The sequence below is a fragment of the Rosa rugosa genome, chromosome 2 (assembly GCF_958449725.1).
Source record: "Rosa rugosa chromosome 2, drRosRugo1.1, whole genome shotgun sequence".
NCBI lineage: Eukaryota > Viridiplantae > Streptophyta > Magnoliopsida > Rosales > Rosaceae > Rosa > Rosa rugosa.
This window is the reverse complement of record NC_084821.1, coordinates 10,828,271-10,845,562: the sequence shown is the minus strand read 5'-3', so window position 1 is coordinate 10,845,562 and position 17,292 is coordinate 10,828,271. Positions and strand designations below refer to the sequence as shown.

General features: G+C 40.1%; 1 protein-coding gene across 1 annotated transcript; it reads left to right on the top strand.

Moving 5' to 3' along the window:
• The first annotated feature begins 1,207 nt into the window (after positions 1–1,207).
• LOC133733525 (RING-H2 finger protein ATL63-like) lies at positions 1,208–2,368 on the top strand. The gene has a single exon (XM_062161145.1). The coding sequence runs from the start codon at positions 1,342–1,344 to the stop codon at positions 2,137–2,139; it is 798 nt and encodes a 265-aa protein (XP_062017129.1). The 5' UTR covers positions 1,208–1,341; the 3' UTR covers positions 2,140–2,368.
• Positions 2,369–17,292: the final 14,924 nt, after the last annotated feature.

The following is a 17,292-nucleotide window of genomic DNA, read 5'->3' as shown; positions in this document are numbered from 1 at the left end:
AAGCCACAATGTACGATAAATCCCATTACCAACGACTTTATCTTCATTTTCACGTCAACTTATATTCTTAAACATTGCCAAATCCAATGCTTGATTTATGTATAGTTTCATATCATATGCATTGTTTGGAGATTTAGAAAGAGTTAAGTTTTTGAAATTCAATAATTGTCTAATCTAACATACACATTTTAGGATTATAATTGTTTTGCTGAAAGTTAAATCGTTTCATTTTGGGTTAAGTGATCTACTAAAATTCTAGTTTCATTAAATTTTTATAGTACAAATAGACAACAATTTAAGTTCGAAGTTAAATGATAGTGTAAAATGATTTAATTGTTTCTCTTCACACTTAAGATTTCAAGTTAAGTATTGTCAGTAGTGTCTTGGCCGTGTTCGGATCCTGCCCTAGTAGTGTCAAGGTTACTTGAATCATTGGAGCTTATTCCTATGGATACATTATGTTTGGATAGTCTAGGGCTTGCTTTAGTTTATTCATTTATAGCTCTCTTCTGTCGTTGCCCGGAGTCCGGGTGAGTCATCTTGTAATGTTTCTTACTTTACTATAATGGACTGACACCCCACGCGTTCAAAAAAAAAAAAAGTTAAGTATTGTCGGATATAACTGATTCTAGAAATTTTTATTAACGTCTAGACAACTTAAATTCTTCCGGTCCAATTGTGACAAATCACAAAATTACTTAATTATATTCGAACAATTCTTAGGTTCACCCCTAGGGTGAACTAGCATATTCACCCACATTGTTGATTAATATACTTTTACTTCATAAATTTATAATCTAACGGTCCATATCTTAAATTAGCATTTAAAGATCATCCCTGTAAAAAATCAATCGAATCGGAAATCGTTTAATTATCTAATTGAACCAAACAAATGGATGGTTCTAACAACACTTGCTACTATTATGATGAACCGTCTATGTATTTCATAGAAATGAATAACTAAAAGGTATTCAATTTGATTGATTTTTTATAGAGCTAATCTTTGTATTACGTTATACAACATGAATGACTGAATTATAAATTTATTAAGTAAAAATATGTTAATCGACAATGAGTGTGAATATGCTAGTTCACCCTAGGGGTGAACCTAAGAATTCTTCATTATATTGATTTGGGTATTTCTAGTTTTCTACCATTTCCAATGCCATTCATCTTCATTCAAGACTGATCATGAAGTACCAGTACTTATTCATATGATTGACACACTACACATAAGACTCTCCTCCAGTCGTCCTCTCTCTCTCTCTTTCACACAAAATCTACTTTTCAAATCTCATCACCCATCAGTCCTTCAATTACTTCTCAAAACCGAGACTCATAATGTTCAGCTTCAACCCCACAGAGACCCCAAACCAAACCACCACCACCACCACCAACCCTCTCAAGCACCTCTTTGACACCATCTTCTCCTACAACGGCAATGTCATGCTCGCTGCCTTGGTCTCCCTCCTCCTCGTCATTCTCTTCGTCCTCTTCCTCCACGTCTACGCCAAATGGTTCTTAGCTCAAGCCCACCACCGCCGCCGCGGCTCCATGGCCGTCTCCCGCCGCGTCCTCGGCCCCAACCGCTTCCAGCATTTCCACACCTTCACCTTCGACCCGACTACCAACAATCTCACCACCAATACTCCCAAGGGTCTTGACTCCTCCACAATCGCCACCATTCCTTTGTTTGTGTACAAATCTGAAGAGGAGCATTTTCACCAGCACCTTGAGTGTGTTATTTGTCTGAGCCCTTTTGAGGACGACGACGTCGGCCGGAGCTTGCCCAAATGCGGCCACTGCTTTCACGTCGAGTGCATCGATATGTGGTTGCATTCGCACATGAGCTGCCCGATTTGCCGAGCTCCGGTAGTCGCACCGGCACAGTCTGATCAGGCCAAACCTGAGGTGGTGGGCGAGGAATCTGCAGCGGAAACAGTAGTTATTGAAGTTTCGGATTCTGGGTATGTTGAGAATCATCATGATGGTGTTGAAGAAACTAGTGCTGATTCCTTATCGGATGAATCTTCGTCTTCGCCATTGATGGTGGGTTGTTCGTTGAAGAGAATGCTGAGCAGGAATAGACCAGAAAGCAAGGTGTTCCCATCTACAAATGGGAATGATGTGAGTGTTTGAATCTGTGAACCATCTTGTATAGATATTTCTTGCGAGTAATACAGTCGAATCTTTGTGTTCGAAGGAAATGGTGGAATTTGCTGTTTTGGTGCAAATCAGTCACATGCCTTTTCTTGATGTGAGTTATTGAGTTACAAATTGTTTGGTATATCAAATCTCATTAGACGTGACATTCATGAATACTGTAAATCATAAGGGAGAACAAGGATATCAAATTCCTAACTTATATCTCGATAGTTAAGTACTCAAGATTTTAGAATTTGATATTCTTTGACACAATATTGGAGTTCATGTTTGAAAAGTATCATGGGTTCAAAGAATACTGTAAATCATGAATACTGTAAATCATAAGGGAGAACAAGGATATCAAATTCCTAACTTATATCTCGATAGTTAAGTACTCAAGATTTTAGAATTTGATATTCTTTGACACAATTAATATTGGAGTTCATGTTTGAAAAGTATCATGGGTTCAAAGAATCTGAACCCAACCGCAGTTTGAAGAAACTTCCAACTCCAATTCATTACGGTTTTCATAGTTCAATTGTTGTCTAACGTACGTGCCATAACTTTTTGTTTGAAAAAAGCTCGAGTTTGAAACTTTCAAGTTTCAAGGCACTTATTTCAATACTTTTTATTTTTGAATTTGTTTTCTAACTTAGTTCCCACCCCTCTCTCACTATTTGAGCTACCTGTTGAGGTTTAATACTTAATTCTTTTTTGAGTTGAGTAATTGTCTTACATGGCATCTCTGGTTTGAAACTTCAAACCCCTGTTCGGGATGTAGTTTCCGACTCCCTTGTTTAACACATGAACAATGTTGGTTCCGATAAGCTTAAATTAAAGTTTCTCAATCCATGCTTCTTTAGCTCACTATAATTTCGGGTCAAGTTACCAACATGGTGAGGATAATCTGACCACAAATTGGACGCATATGAGAGCTATGATCTGTGGGACTGTGACTAATATATAATAGACAATGTAGAGACTCTTGTCTTTGACTGGGAAGAGAGCTAGCTAGCCCTATGGTGACGTACTGACGTTAATGAAGAAATAATAAGGACAAGAGCTATTGTCAAGTCGTCCCCATGTTTTCTGGTCAATGTTTTGGACCATTGCTTTCGCATATATGTGAAGCAGAATGGTCAAGAAACTATTGCAGAATGGTCATGGTGCCTCTCTCCCTCTCTCTATGCCCCCTAACATTTAATACATATCTCCTTGCCTATACTCAGTGCCTGGACTTGCGGTCCTTTCTGCATTGATTTCCCTATATACGTTGTTGTCCTTTGTTATGGTCCTATGTGGATGAATCAATCATGCTATGTAACTATAGTCGCACATGCTAGTTCTATATATAGCAGATCTCCCGTTTTAAGTTAATCTGCTCCTTCACTCCGACTTGTAAGTCACATATTTTGCTTTCATAATTCGATCTGTGAAGTGTGAACCGGAGCAATTTATAATCAAATGATTGGGTCTTACCAACTTCAAAAGAGGATTGGGCCTTACTGTACATTCACACAATAGTTTCGTAGTTGATTCTCATTTTTAATTGTTTACACATACATTTTTCCAAATTCTAAAGTGTCCTGCAGTGTAGTTTTAAGTCCTTCACTTAAAGCACTAAAATGAGGTAAAATTATCTCACTTACCTCAACAACACATTTTTATTCCTTCTTACCCCATTTAAAATAAAATGACAACTTTGCCATTGATCTAATTAATGAATTACATGCATGCCATCAATCTCTCTCTCCTCTCTCTCTCTATCCCTTTGTGATCTCCTCTCTCTCTCTCTCTCTCTCTCTCTCTCTCACCGCCACCGTCAGATTCAGATTCAGATTCCTCTACCGCTCTCACCAAGCTCGCCTCATCGCCGGAAGCTGTAGAAGTCCAGGTTTGGGTCGTTGTGCAGAAGACGCAGAAACGGCAGAGGTTAGGAGATTTTGTCGAAGTCGGTTTTGGATAGAGGCGACGCTAACAAGTACTTATCGAGATTAGCCTTCCACTTGATTGTTTTTCTCTCTGAAAACCGCTGGTTCACTACTCCACACCAATCGCCGAGGCTCGGATCTTGGAAATCTTCGGATTCTGATGAGTTCCTGGAGCTGTGCGGAGCTAACAACACCTGTTGAATCTCCTCATTCAACAAAATTTGATACAGGTTTGACTTCCATGTCGGGTTCGTGCGAGGGGTTTGAGTTGGGTTGTGTTGGAGCAGACGATGCATCATCAGACGACTAAGATCGACGTGCACCGCTGTCATCATCTTCATTCTCGGCAGGAGTGTCTCAAGCTTGGATCCCTCAGCTGCACCCAAGGTCCGACCCAATTTCTGGGTGGGTTTGCTACGATTAAGTGCCCAAATCATATATATATATATATATATATATATTGGGTAAAAAGTGGGCAGAAGACAGAGAAGGAAAGAAAAAAAGAAAGAAAAAAAAGTTTTATTGTGGGGCAATAAAGGTCTATTAGGGGGTAATAAACTTTTCCGGCCCCATATGAGATTTTCGATAACCTCTTTGGGGACCTCCGGCGAGGTTTCGTAAACTTTTATTGCCCCCCAATAGACCTCCGGCAATAGAGGTTTATTGGCGAGGGTGGTCAATAAACCTCTCCCGTGACCTATGAGGTCTCCGACGACCTCCGGCTAGGTTTTCAGAGAAGTCCGGATTCCCGCGGCAGGTGATCGAAATACGATGATTGTTGGCCGGAATCCGGCTGCCTGTGACGGGACTCCGGCGAAGTCTTTTATGACTTCTCTATCTTCCATTCTCTCTCTCTCTCTCTCTCTATATGTATCAAAGGGGTGAGGGTAAAATAGTTTTAAAAAAAATAAAAACTTAATTGGGTATTAGGGAAGACATTATTAGAGTTTTTATGGGTAAGGGGGAATTAAAAAAACTTAATGGAATAAGTGAGATAAATGACCATAGTATTAGGGTAAATGGACAAAAACCCTAAGTTTTAACTCAACCCGTTCATCTCCAAAGAACAACCTACAGAAAATCAGTTGCACAAAAATTATTTGCTCATCTATATATCATTCATATATAAAGATAATTTGTCGGATAAATGTGTTTTACAATTTTGGTTGATGTTGACAAAATTTTGTTTTTGTTTCAAGTTAAAAGATGAACGATTCCAATCATCATATTAGTAAAGTTTACAAAACTACTTATCCCTTTTTAAGTACAAAAGATGAATGTTGTGTCCATGGACCCAAGTTGAAGAGGAGAGAAATGCATGCATCGTAGGGTAAGGGAACAAATGTAAGAGCAAAAATTCTTCTTCTACCATACATTAGGGATCTGTGCTCAATGTGGATGCTCCAACGGCAGACACGCAGCAATTAATTGGTTAACGATTTTAGTCGCACCTTGTTTGTTTTTATAAGTTTGGTGAATAATTTTCACATGCATTGACAAAACAATTGAGCAAAAAATTTCGATCTTGTTGACCTTCTACCTTTGAGCTCATAATAACCTTGTCCGTGATCTTGTTGCTCACTCCAACCTTGTTTCTCTCTCTTATTCTTCCCGACTCCAAAATCTGTCGATCAAATTTTGGGAGAGGAAGAAACAGAAAGGCCTTGCCTGTGGGGTGACAAAGCACTGGTGCATTGCAGACATGACCATAATCTTCATGCGTACTCCGGGAATTGAAACTCTATGAAGATAATCTTCATTGAAGATGATGAGTTTTGCCAAATAAAGGGTGCAGTACGTAATAGAATCCTAGTAATGTTTTTCGACAAGAAACAACGGGGTTCAAAGGTATTGGCTGTCATCAAATTAAGCTTCAAAAGACAAACCTCATAGACTATGGTTGTTCAATCACAAATTCACAAGTTTCAAAACTAGAACGATAACGGCTTAGACAGCCAAAGCGGACAGTATTGTCATAAAACATGAGCTAATGAAAGTGAAATTACGATAGCAAAATGGATACATAGCCTCCGGCCAAATAACAAGTAATTACTGATGCAGTGTGTGTTAGGATGTGATGAGAAATAATTAGGAAAGGCAAGTCCTAGTTGGACTTAATTGGTTAGTCTTCCTAATTGGACATGGTTGATGTCAAAGTTTATTCCTATCAAGAATATGATCTTTTCTCCGGTTTGGTTTTCCTACTACCAATTGGATTATAATTGGGGTGCCTATATATAGAGGGCATGGGTAGTAAACCAAGGCATGGTCAGTGCATGCGATCATTGGAAAGAGAGTGTATATCTCTTGGGTAAGGGAGCAGAGACGTCAAGAGTGAATACAGCTCTTGGGTGAAAGTGAGTTCTTGAGAAATTCTATGAGTGTGGGTGTACAAGGGTTATGGGTTTGGGTTATGATGATTTAGCTCAATTGTATCTTGTACTGTAATTATTCTCATAGTGAAGAACATGTATCTCTCGGGAGGATGTAGGCATGAATTTATGCTGAACCTCGTTAAATCTCGGTGTTCTCTTGTTGCTTGTCTTGTGGTTTGTTTACTTTTCTATTGGTCTACTCTGTGAGCCTTGACACAAGGGATTGTAATTTCTCTAAGAAGTGGTATCAGAGCCAGGTTCGGCTGGGACACCTCATCATTCAAGGTGGAGTTAGTTAGATGGTTAAGGTGTTAACTCAAAGTGCATTAGGTGGAGCCAGCTGGGGGAAAATTTCTAGCAATGTGGATCGGGTCAGAAACTCAAGAAAGTCCTGATCGAAGGCAGTCGATAGGTGGAGTGACTCGGAGGCTAGGTGGTGCGAGCCAGACTCAAGAATAATCCTAATCAAAGGTGGAGTTGCAAGAGACCAGGATATGACTCAAGGGAATGATGGTTGGTGAGAGTGTACATCTCACCAAGGTGGTTCGTGGTGTCAATGATTGTGCTTGTTCGTTGTTCGTGGTGTTCGTTCGCCTAAGGTTTGTATGTTGATCGTGGTTGTTCGTCATGACTTCAGGTATTGCCTCACAATTTTGAGGTGGAGTAGTTTGATAGAAAATGGAGTTTCACTCTTTGGATATAATAGAGTGAAAGACATCCTAGTTCAACATGGATTAGTAAAGTGTTGAAGGGAAAGGATATGAAACCAGAGAAGACAGCGGATAATGCATGGAAAACTATCGGGCATTTAGCGATCATAGCAAGTCTAAATCTAGGGGCAAGATGCTATAAGTGTTATGACTAGGGTCAATGAAGCGAAAGACTTGGATGACATTGCTGTAGCAAAAACCTATTTTCATATGGAGATGCTCTCACAATCTCCATAGGTGACACATGTTCTTTGACTAGATATTAGATTTGGGATTGACGTACTTTGTGTGGTGTAACGATGTCCCAAAGCTACAGAGGAATTTGATATTCAAGAGCTAGTTGGTTTCCAAGGGCTATAAGTGTTTATAGTAGGTGGAGTCGGAAAAATCACACATGGAGGTATGATCCTCATATAGAGAGAACAGTGTGGTATAGGTATCGTCTGGTATGTTAAGACCTCAATGGATAGTGGGAAACAGGAGTGTGCATAGGCGAGTCTTGTTTGCAGGTACAGCAGAGATGTCGTTGACAAGTTTCCGAGTTCAAACGATGGTGAGAAGAAAATCCTGCTAGAGAAGGGGTTATTTTGAGGGCCCTCTGCAGAGTCAGCCGTTGATTGTTGACTTGGTACAGTTACACATAGGATTGACCATTACGAATCAGGGAGAACCACAATTGATTCAGGCTATGTGTTGCTGGTATAAGAAAGGCCAATGGTTAAAGATGGAGCAAGATAATTTTACATGGCATTCTCATCAAGGTGGAGATTGTTAGGATGTGATAAGAATTAATTAGGAAAGGTAAGTCCTAGTTGGACTTGGTTAGTCTTCTTAATTGGACATGGTTGATGTCAAAGTTTATTCCTATCAGGAATGAGATCTTTTCTCCTGTACAAGAAGGTTTATTTTTCCTACTACCAATTAGATTATAATTAGGGTGCCTATATCCTATATATAGAGGGCATGGGTAGTAAACCAAGGCATGGTCGGTGCATGCGATCATCGGTAAGAGAGTATATATATCTTGGGTAAGGGAGCAGAGATGTCAAGAGTGAATACAGCTCTTGGGTGAGAGTGAGTTCTTGAGAAATTATATGAGTGTGGGTGTACAAGGGTTATGGGTTTGAGTTATGGTGATTTACGTCAATTGTATCTTGTACTGTAATTATTCTCCCTCATAGTGAAGAACAGGTCTCTCTCGGGAGGATGTAGGCATGAATTTATGATGAACCTCATTAAATCTTAGTGTTCTCTTGTTGCTTGTCCTGTGGTTTGTTTCCTTTTCTACTTTGTGAGCCTTGACGCAAGGGATTGTAATTTCCCTAATCGTGTGTATATGGTTTGCAGTAAGGTGAGAACAAGGAGGATAAAAGCTGCAATCAGAGAAAGAACTTTCCATGGTGTACTCAAATAGTCACGCTTCAATATCTTGATCCACTCGTATCTTTTTGGTCTTGGTAAACATTTGTCCAACTGATTTTCATAATAATCTTGGACTTTTTCAAAAAGGTCTGCATAGGAGAACCATCCAAATTGTGGTGACTGTAAAACCAAATTACAAAACAAGCTCACACGATTACATGTTCTATAACAACTCTAGAAGATCAAACATACCATTGATGTCCATAGCTGAAGCCATTGATGCAGCTGCAGGAACAAGGATCAAGACGAGGCTGAAGTCTTCTGCTAGTCACCAACTGTAGCTTCTGAATGGGCAGAACACAATGCTTGTATTACGGTGGTGATAACAGGGACCCTAGCCTCTTATTTATACAAGTCCTAGGAATCCTCCCATAAAGGTTTTCCTTAAGGATCAAGTCTTGTATCTAAGAATCCTAATGCATCACAGTTTAGGACTTCCTTGTAGTCCAAATAATGGATTCCTAATCCAATGCTAAATACACTATTACATTAGATATTTAGGTTGATTCATTTCCAGATCCATGTTGTACTTGAATTGACATTAGATGATTTCCTAGTTACTCTAGGATAACTTGTGATAAGTCCAAATTAATCTAACAGTGACATTAGAGCAAAGCTCGTTGAAGAACTCAACAGTCATGGAGTAGGTCACTATTCCTTTCCCATATAGGAGCTCCACATCCTTGCTCGAACGGATAAGGTTAGTCATCAAAACCACGTAACAGGTTATCAAGGGCAGGCAATTGTAATAGCACTGCTCGGCAATCATGTTCCTGAACAACAGACTATCCGATGTCTTAAATCCTAATGGCGAAATTGTAAAAACACCATTCTTGAACTCTATGTTCAATATGAAACCCAGGGCGCCCATTTTGAATTTCACGCCTACCTCTGAAAGAGCAACAACACTACGTACTTAATTTGCCAACCTATTCTCGCCATGTAAAAGATTATATTGTTTATGCTTAAGAACGATGAAACCTCTAACAAGATTAAGGATATGCAAAATTGCATGAGGAAGTTTGGGTTTGGGGTCGACAAGCCAATTATCAAACCCTGATTGATATTTGAACAAGTTGATCACTAGTTCATCGAGGGGCATTCTTTGATTATTATTAGTCTCGATTTTAATTTTGTTGTTGATGTAGAACGGTTGGCGAGAGGAATCGAAGAACAGTTAGATCGCGCAAAAGGAGGAAAACCAAAACCCAAGTTACTATTGCAACTTTCGCATTTGGTGTCCTATTCGAGTGTGCCATAGCTTTTCGGAAAGGGAATCGCGCCAGGAACAAAACTCGTCGCTATGCCACGACGTGTGGCCTTTTTCGGGCTTTCGGTGTTGTTTAGGGCCTCAAAACTGCAATTTACTGTTTTTCAGAATTTTCGGTTTCCTAGTTTGTTTTGGGTTTTATTTTATTTTTACCCGTGGGCTTTAGGGTTTCATTGTTAGTCACCCTAGGGTTTCTTTTCTCATATATAAGCAGCCTTAAGCGGCTGTAGAACCTATCTTTTCATCTTTTATCAATCAAATAGAGAATTTTCTCTTTTATCTCTGGTGGACTCCAGAACTCTTTGTTTAGGTTTATTGCTTGTAAACCTAGGTTACTATTCCGATTGCGTCAGTTGTACAAAACCTCGAGCACAAACCAAGATAGTTGGTTTTGTAGCAACACAATATCATGGTATACGCAGTCGAGCATACCTGATATGGTGAAAATGGGGTCGTTCATCTTTTCTTGTACATAATAGTGAGGTAGCTTGTCAAATAGTTTTATTAGGAAGCAACCATCAATAATCAGCATCTCAACAAAGACTTTTTTATTGAGATGATCCAATGATTCTGCATAACAATCACGGGCTTCTTTCTCAAGCTTCATAATGGCTGTGACCAAGCTTCCCAAACTTATACCACTCGTTCTTGAAAGGATACAATGCAAATACCATAGTTTCACATTTTCCATGAATTGATATTGTTCATTGCAGCCTCTGTGTAAGGGTCCGATTGAGACAACATCAAGTCGATATGCTTCTCTGTTTCGCCTTTGCTTCACCTCGGGAACTTTGAATATGCAACACGAATCAGGCAATGGTGATTCGGGGCGAAGCTTTGCTGCAATGGACTTGGTCAATTCCAATTCAACCACACTAGTACCTTCGTCTTCTACAAGAGTCGGAGCAATAATACCATATCTGCCATGACTATATGTTTCCAACTTTTCACTATGATCTAAGTTGCCTGAAATTAACAATTAAGTTGCAAAACACTTAATAATCTAACCAACCATGCATAATAAAGACTTGCTTCCTTTGGACCATGATTGAGCAACTAGTCCAGCAAACTTTATCTTCTAGTTTCTCTAGGCCTTTTCTGGTGTTCTAGTGGGCTTTGTCCCAATCTAGTTTAGTTCTTTTTGCCTGCAATTGGATTTGGGGTTGTACACCAATTGAGGTCTCTAGGCGACTAGATTTGCTATAAAGGAGAGTAAGGTTGTGAGGGATTGGGTTCTTTTGTTTTTAGGCCCGAATAAGTGAGCTCATTTTGTTTGGCGGCTTATGCCATCTATGATTTTGGTATGAGACAACAATTGATGTAACATGCCTTCTAGTCATGGATAAGTAATGAAATTATCTATTCTTTAAAAAAAAAAAAATTAGTAAAGACTTGTTGAAATATTGTTAATGCTACTATTATTCTAAATCTAACTCTATAAAAAAATAGACGGTTCATCTTGAAATTTTTAATCGTCTGTTTATTTAATGCAATTTGATAATTTACAAAACGAACACGTCACCTTGTGCTTTCCCTTATTAGAGGCGAATCCGCCACCTAAATTATAATTAATATTATACTCTAAATTTTGTATTTAGGGGCCGTGACCACTTACCCAATTTTAGACTAAAAATTGCCCACTTACTCCACTAAGAGTTTTTTAACCCCATTTACCCAATCTAACAGTGTTTGACAGTATTGCCCTCATACTCCCTCTATCTCTCTCTCTCTCTCGACTCCCCTTCTCCTCCCAGACTCCATCTCTCTCTCTCTCTCTCTCTCTCTCTCTGTGCCATGGCCGCTCCGACGCCCCACCTCCGGCTTCGGGCCAACACCTCCATCAAGTCAACACCGCCAGGTCCCCCAAGCCAGCCCCAAGATCGGAGCACTGCATCCGGATTCGAATTGAACCTCCGAGCGCCGCCGTCACCCAAAACAGACTCTCTCTGCCATGGCTGCTCCGACGCCCCACCTTCGGCTTCAGGCCAACAACTCGATCGATCCACCTTCGGCGTCGTCGTCACCCAAACCACAGATCCAATGATCCAAGGCCCATTGCAACAACTCAGCCCCAACGCCGATCCGACTCCGATCCCAGCCCGAATTGACTCCGCTCCAACGTTGCCATCACCCTAAAACACGCCCCGACCACTCCTGCATCGGCCTCACACTCCGGTGGGTGCCTAGAGATTTTTTTTTTGTTTTTTGGTATCCTGAGATTTTTTTTGTATCTGTAATGTATTCATTTTGGTTCACTTGAGGGTAATAATATGATTATTGGAGGGTAATAATATGATTATTTGGGCAATAATATGATTATTAGGAGGCAATAATATGAGTATTGGGGGGCAATAATATGATCAATTGTGCATGTAGTGTATTCATTTTGGTTTTGGGAGTTTATACAATTCACTAGACGGCAATAATATGATTATTGGAGGCAATAATATGATTTTTAGGAAGCAATAATATGAGTATTGGGAGGCAATAATATGATTACTGAGGGGCAATAATATGGTTACTGGGTATTATTAGGGGGCAATAAATTCAAACACCGGAATCCCGACACCAGTCCGGTAGCCGGATTCCCATCACCGGAGTCGGCGGCCAGCCACTGGTCACCGAAGTCCGGCAAGGTGGAGGATGACTTCTCCCTCTAAGTGAGAAAGAATGATAAGTGAGAAAGAATGAGAGGGCAAAAAAGTCCCAAAAATAAATAAAAAAGAATAAAAAAGAATTAATTGGGTATTAGGGAAATAATCTATTAGAGTGTTTTGGGTAAACGAGGTTAAAAAACTGTTAGTGGAGCAAGTGGGCAATTTTTAAGCTGAAATTGGGTAAATGATCATTTCCCCTTAAATTGGGGCCGTGACCACTTACCCAATTTTAGACTAAAAATTGCCCACTTACTCCACTAAGAGTTTTTTAACCCCATTTACCCAATCTAACAGTGTTTGACAGTATTGCCCTCATACTCCCTCTATCTCTCTCTCTCTCTCGACTCCCCTTCTCCTCCCAGACTCCATCTCTCTCTCTCTCTCTCTCTCTCTCTCTGTGCCATGGCCGCTCCGACGCCCCACCTCCGGCTTCGGGCCAACACCTCCATCAAGTCAACACCGCCAGGTCCCCCAAGCCAGCCCCAAGATCGGAGCACTGCATCCGGATTCGAATTGAACCTCCGAGCGCCGCCGTCACCCAAAACAGACTCTCTCTGCCATGGCTGCTCCGACGCCCCACCTTCGGCTTCAGGCCAACAACTCGATCGATCCACCTTCGGCGTCGTCGTCACCCACTTAATATTTGGGCTCTTGACTAAATGCCCAAATTTGACTTAACAGGAACCCACTTACTCCACTAAAAGATTTGTGTGCCACTTACCCTATTTAAAGGTAAAAGACAAGTTTAGCCTCTGAGTAATTAAGAAATTACATCTCTCTCTCTCTCTCTCTCTCTCTCTCTCTCTCTCTCTCTCTCTCTCTCTCTCTCTCTGACTACTACTCTGGATCGGAAATTCCAGGTCGTCACAGAGAGGAGGCCGGTTCTGTGCTCGACGTCGCTGTCCCTAAGTCGGTTCAGCGACTCGGCCAAGTCCAAGTTGGACCAGAGTTGGTTAGTTAAGAAGTCGCCACTTTTGTGCTCGACTTTATTGTTGTTGACTCGGTCCGACGAGTCAACTCGGTTTGGATCGGAGAATAGGGTTCTGATAAGCGAGGTGTTGATAAGGAACAAGGACAACGACCGTGATCATGTTCATGAGGTTCGCTGGGGCTCTTGCAAAAGTCTCCTTTTAATCCAACCTTTGAGTGGGACGTTTCACTTGGACGGCGACGAGAGCGCTTGGGTCGAGCCCAGTGCTACCATCGGAGAAATTTGTACTAGAATTGCGGAGAAAAGTAACATCCATGGTTTTTCGGCTGCTTCTTGCCCTAGTGTTGGTGTTGGCGGTCACTTCAGCGGGGGTGGGTATGGCAACTTAATGAGAAAATATTGTATCACAGCAGATAACATTGTGGATGGCAAAATAGTGGATGTAAATGATGCTACTCTTGATAGGCAGTCAATGGGAGAAGACCTATTTAATTTGGGCCATTAGAGGAGGTGCTATGGGAAGCTTTAGTGTCATTTTATCATGGAAGATCAAATTAGTCCGATTTACCAAAAAGGAAAGGAAAAAAAAAACTACGTACCAAATGTTTTATTACCCATAATGAAATATTTATTAGGGGCAATAAAAATACTAAGTTTTGAATTGATGTGATATTCTTGTCTTTTTCCTGAATCAAAGTTTTATTTTTCTAATTTTAAAGAAATTAGTTTCCCTTCCCTGCAATGAACTTTTATTAACCCAATAAACTTTTATTACCCCCCAATAAAATATTTTGAATTGATGTAATATCCTCATCTTCTTCATCAATCAAAGTTTATTTGTTTAATTTTACAAAAATTAGTATCTCTTTCCCCCAATGAACTTTTATTGCCCCCAATAAAACCAAATAAACTTTGGGGCAATAAAAGTCTCCGGTGACCTATGGGATCTCCGATGACTTCTTTAAGGAACTCTGGCGAGGTTTCCGGAGAAGTCTGGCGGCCAGTGACAGGATTCTGGCAACTTGCGACCAGATTCCGGCGAAGTCTCAGATGACTTCTCTCTCTCTCTCTTTAAGTGACAAAGGGAGAGAGGGCAAAATTGTACTAAAAAAAAAAACAATAAAAAAATTAATTGAGTATTAGGGCAAAAAGTATGAAAGAAATGGTACCTGAGTTTCCAAGACTAGTGTCTAGAGGAAGTTCCACATGAGAATGGGTCTTCTAAGTACCACTAATTAATAGAGGGACGATGAAAGAAACGAGAATAAAACAAAAATGAAGAAGCATATTGCTCACATTGCTATAAATAGAAGGGAAAAGGGTACAAAGAGTGCTGCCATATTTATAACACTTCTCTAACATAAAAAGAGAATATTACATTTTAATGCGCACAAGCAAAGCACAAACATGTTTTCTCTTTTCCTTTTCTTTTCTTTAGATTTTATTAAGGGAGCTGAAATTTGCATACCCTCTTTTACATTCTACACACCCTTTGCCTTTTTTTAATATTTCTTATCAATCCACTATATTTCTCTTCCAAAACTACCCTTCTCTCTCTCTCTATCTCTCTGTACCGGGTAGCTAGCTAGCTAGCTCTCAAAGACGTACATATAGATTGGTGCCCATTTAGATTGGGGGATGATTAAAATGAAGGCGACGTGTTTGGTAAAATGAATGACTTAGACTTAGCGCCCGGCCAAGTCTTCTTCATGTCTTCTTCTCTTGTTCCGATGAAACACGACAAGGAGCCAGAGGTCCCAACATATCCAAGAGTGGAACTGTTCTTTTCTGCTAATTAAATGGGTTTTCGTTCTACTGCTTCTATTTGTTGTTCTCCCTTGCTCTGTCTCTGCTGTCTGTAACAAAGTGGATCAAGATGCTCTTTTGTCTTTGGGGAAGTCTTTCAAGGTTTCCTCCCCATTGAATTGGTCTGTTTCTTCTTATTGTTGACTATGGGAAGGAATACTTTGCGACCTGGATGATGATCGAGTTGTCAGTCTATCCCTGCCAGGGAGAGGATTAAGTGGTCTGATCAGTCCAGCTATCACTAACCTTGCATATCTCACCCACCTTAATCTCTCCCACAATTCTCTCTCAGGTCTTCTACCAGATGGTTTGTTTCAATCCCTGTTTCACCTTCAAGTTCTGGACTTGAGCTTCAATCGGCTCAATGGCAATCTACCACTTTCATTTGACGATGCCAGCAAGCTTCAGATTGTAGTCTTGTCTAGCAATTACTTCAATGGAACAATCTCATCTTCGATCCTCACCCCATCCGTCGCTGTAGGCTCTTTCGTCACTTTCAATGTCAGCAATAACAGCGTTGCTGGCTCCGTTCCCATCTCTGAGTTCTGCAAAAATGGTAGCAGTCATAGCAACCTCAGCATCTTGGACTTCTCCTTCAACAAATTCAGTGACCTAATTTCCACCGGACTCGGCTCTTGTTCGAAGCTCCACGTGCGTGGCGAAGGCGCGTCGGGTAACTTCCAGGCGTACGCTTGGTAAGAAACGGGTCAGGTAATGGGTTCTGTGGATGGAGAGAGAGAGAGAGAGAGAGAGAAGGGTAGTTTTGGAAGAGAAATATAGTGGATTGATAAGAAATATTAAAAAAAGGTAAAAGTGGGTGTGCAAATTTCAGCTTCCTTTATTAAATATCAGATTGATTGAGAGAATGATACAAAAACATGAATTGTTTGTCCTAACTAGCACTTTATTGAGACTTAAATAATACAAAGTAACATCAATCCAAAGAATATTCATACAATTAAATACTGCAAAGAAATAAAGATAACATTTCATTAGGCACCGATAACTGTAGACATCCCATACAAATGACTTAATTGTGCCTTATACCAGTAAAAATTTGAAAATGCAACATAATAGACCCCACGTATATATATGGACTAAATACTGTTTAGTCCTTGAGCTTTTGACCATAAAACACTTCAGTCCCTGACCTTCTAATTTCACACGTTTAGTCCCTGTACTTTAAAATTTCAGACCAATAGGTCCTTGCCGTCTAAAAGTCACGGCGAAATGTCTATTATGCCCTCAGTTTTTTTTTTAAATAAATTTATTCCTTTCTCTTTTTTTTTTTTAATTCTTTTTTCTTTATTTTATTTATTCTTTTTTTTCAAACAGAAAGAAAGAAAGGGAAATAAACAGAAAGGAAAAAAAAAATATTTCTTTTCCAAAAAAAAGGGAAAAAAATACAAACAGTACCCAAACTATGACCGACTCCGAATTTCTGTACCCAAGTTTTCAAAACTATCACTTTAGTACCTGAAGTTCGGATCCCGACCCAACTTTAGTACCTAGAACACTGTTGGCTGTTACGGAATTAGTCAACTGTCAAACTTTGAGGGGTATTCTCGTCCTTTCACTAGACTTCTTCTTCTTCCTTGAGCTCTCTTCATTTTCTTCTTCCTCCCAACTCTCCCATCATCTTCTCCAGACCATTGCCAAAAGAATGAAATCCAGAATTGGGGCAAATTAACTTCATTTCTTCACTAATCTCCGAGCTCAAATCAACCTGTTTCTCCATCGGAAATTTCATCACAGGTGTGCTAATCTTAACCTCGCTGTGCTTCGTTACTCTCGCTTTGCTTCATTTTCATGTATGTATACCTCTACTTGTGCATATACGGGGCTTCCAACATAATACCAACAGGGCTTCCACTCGAACCCAGAATTCGGGTCTTCCAAGCACACATTACTAAAGGAGCAGCTCCGGTGATGAAGATGAAGAAGAACATGAAAGAAATCCTAACTGAAATGGGATTCAGGAATCCATAATATGCACTTTCAATCAAACAGGATAATCAAAATATGCAATTATATACCTAACAATG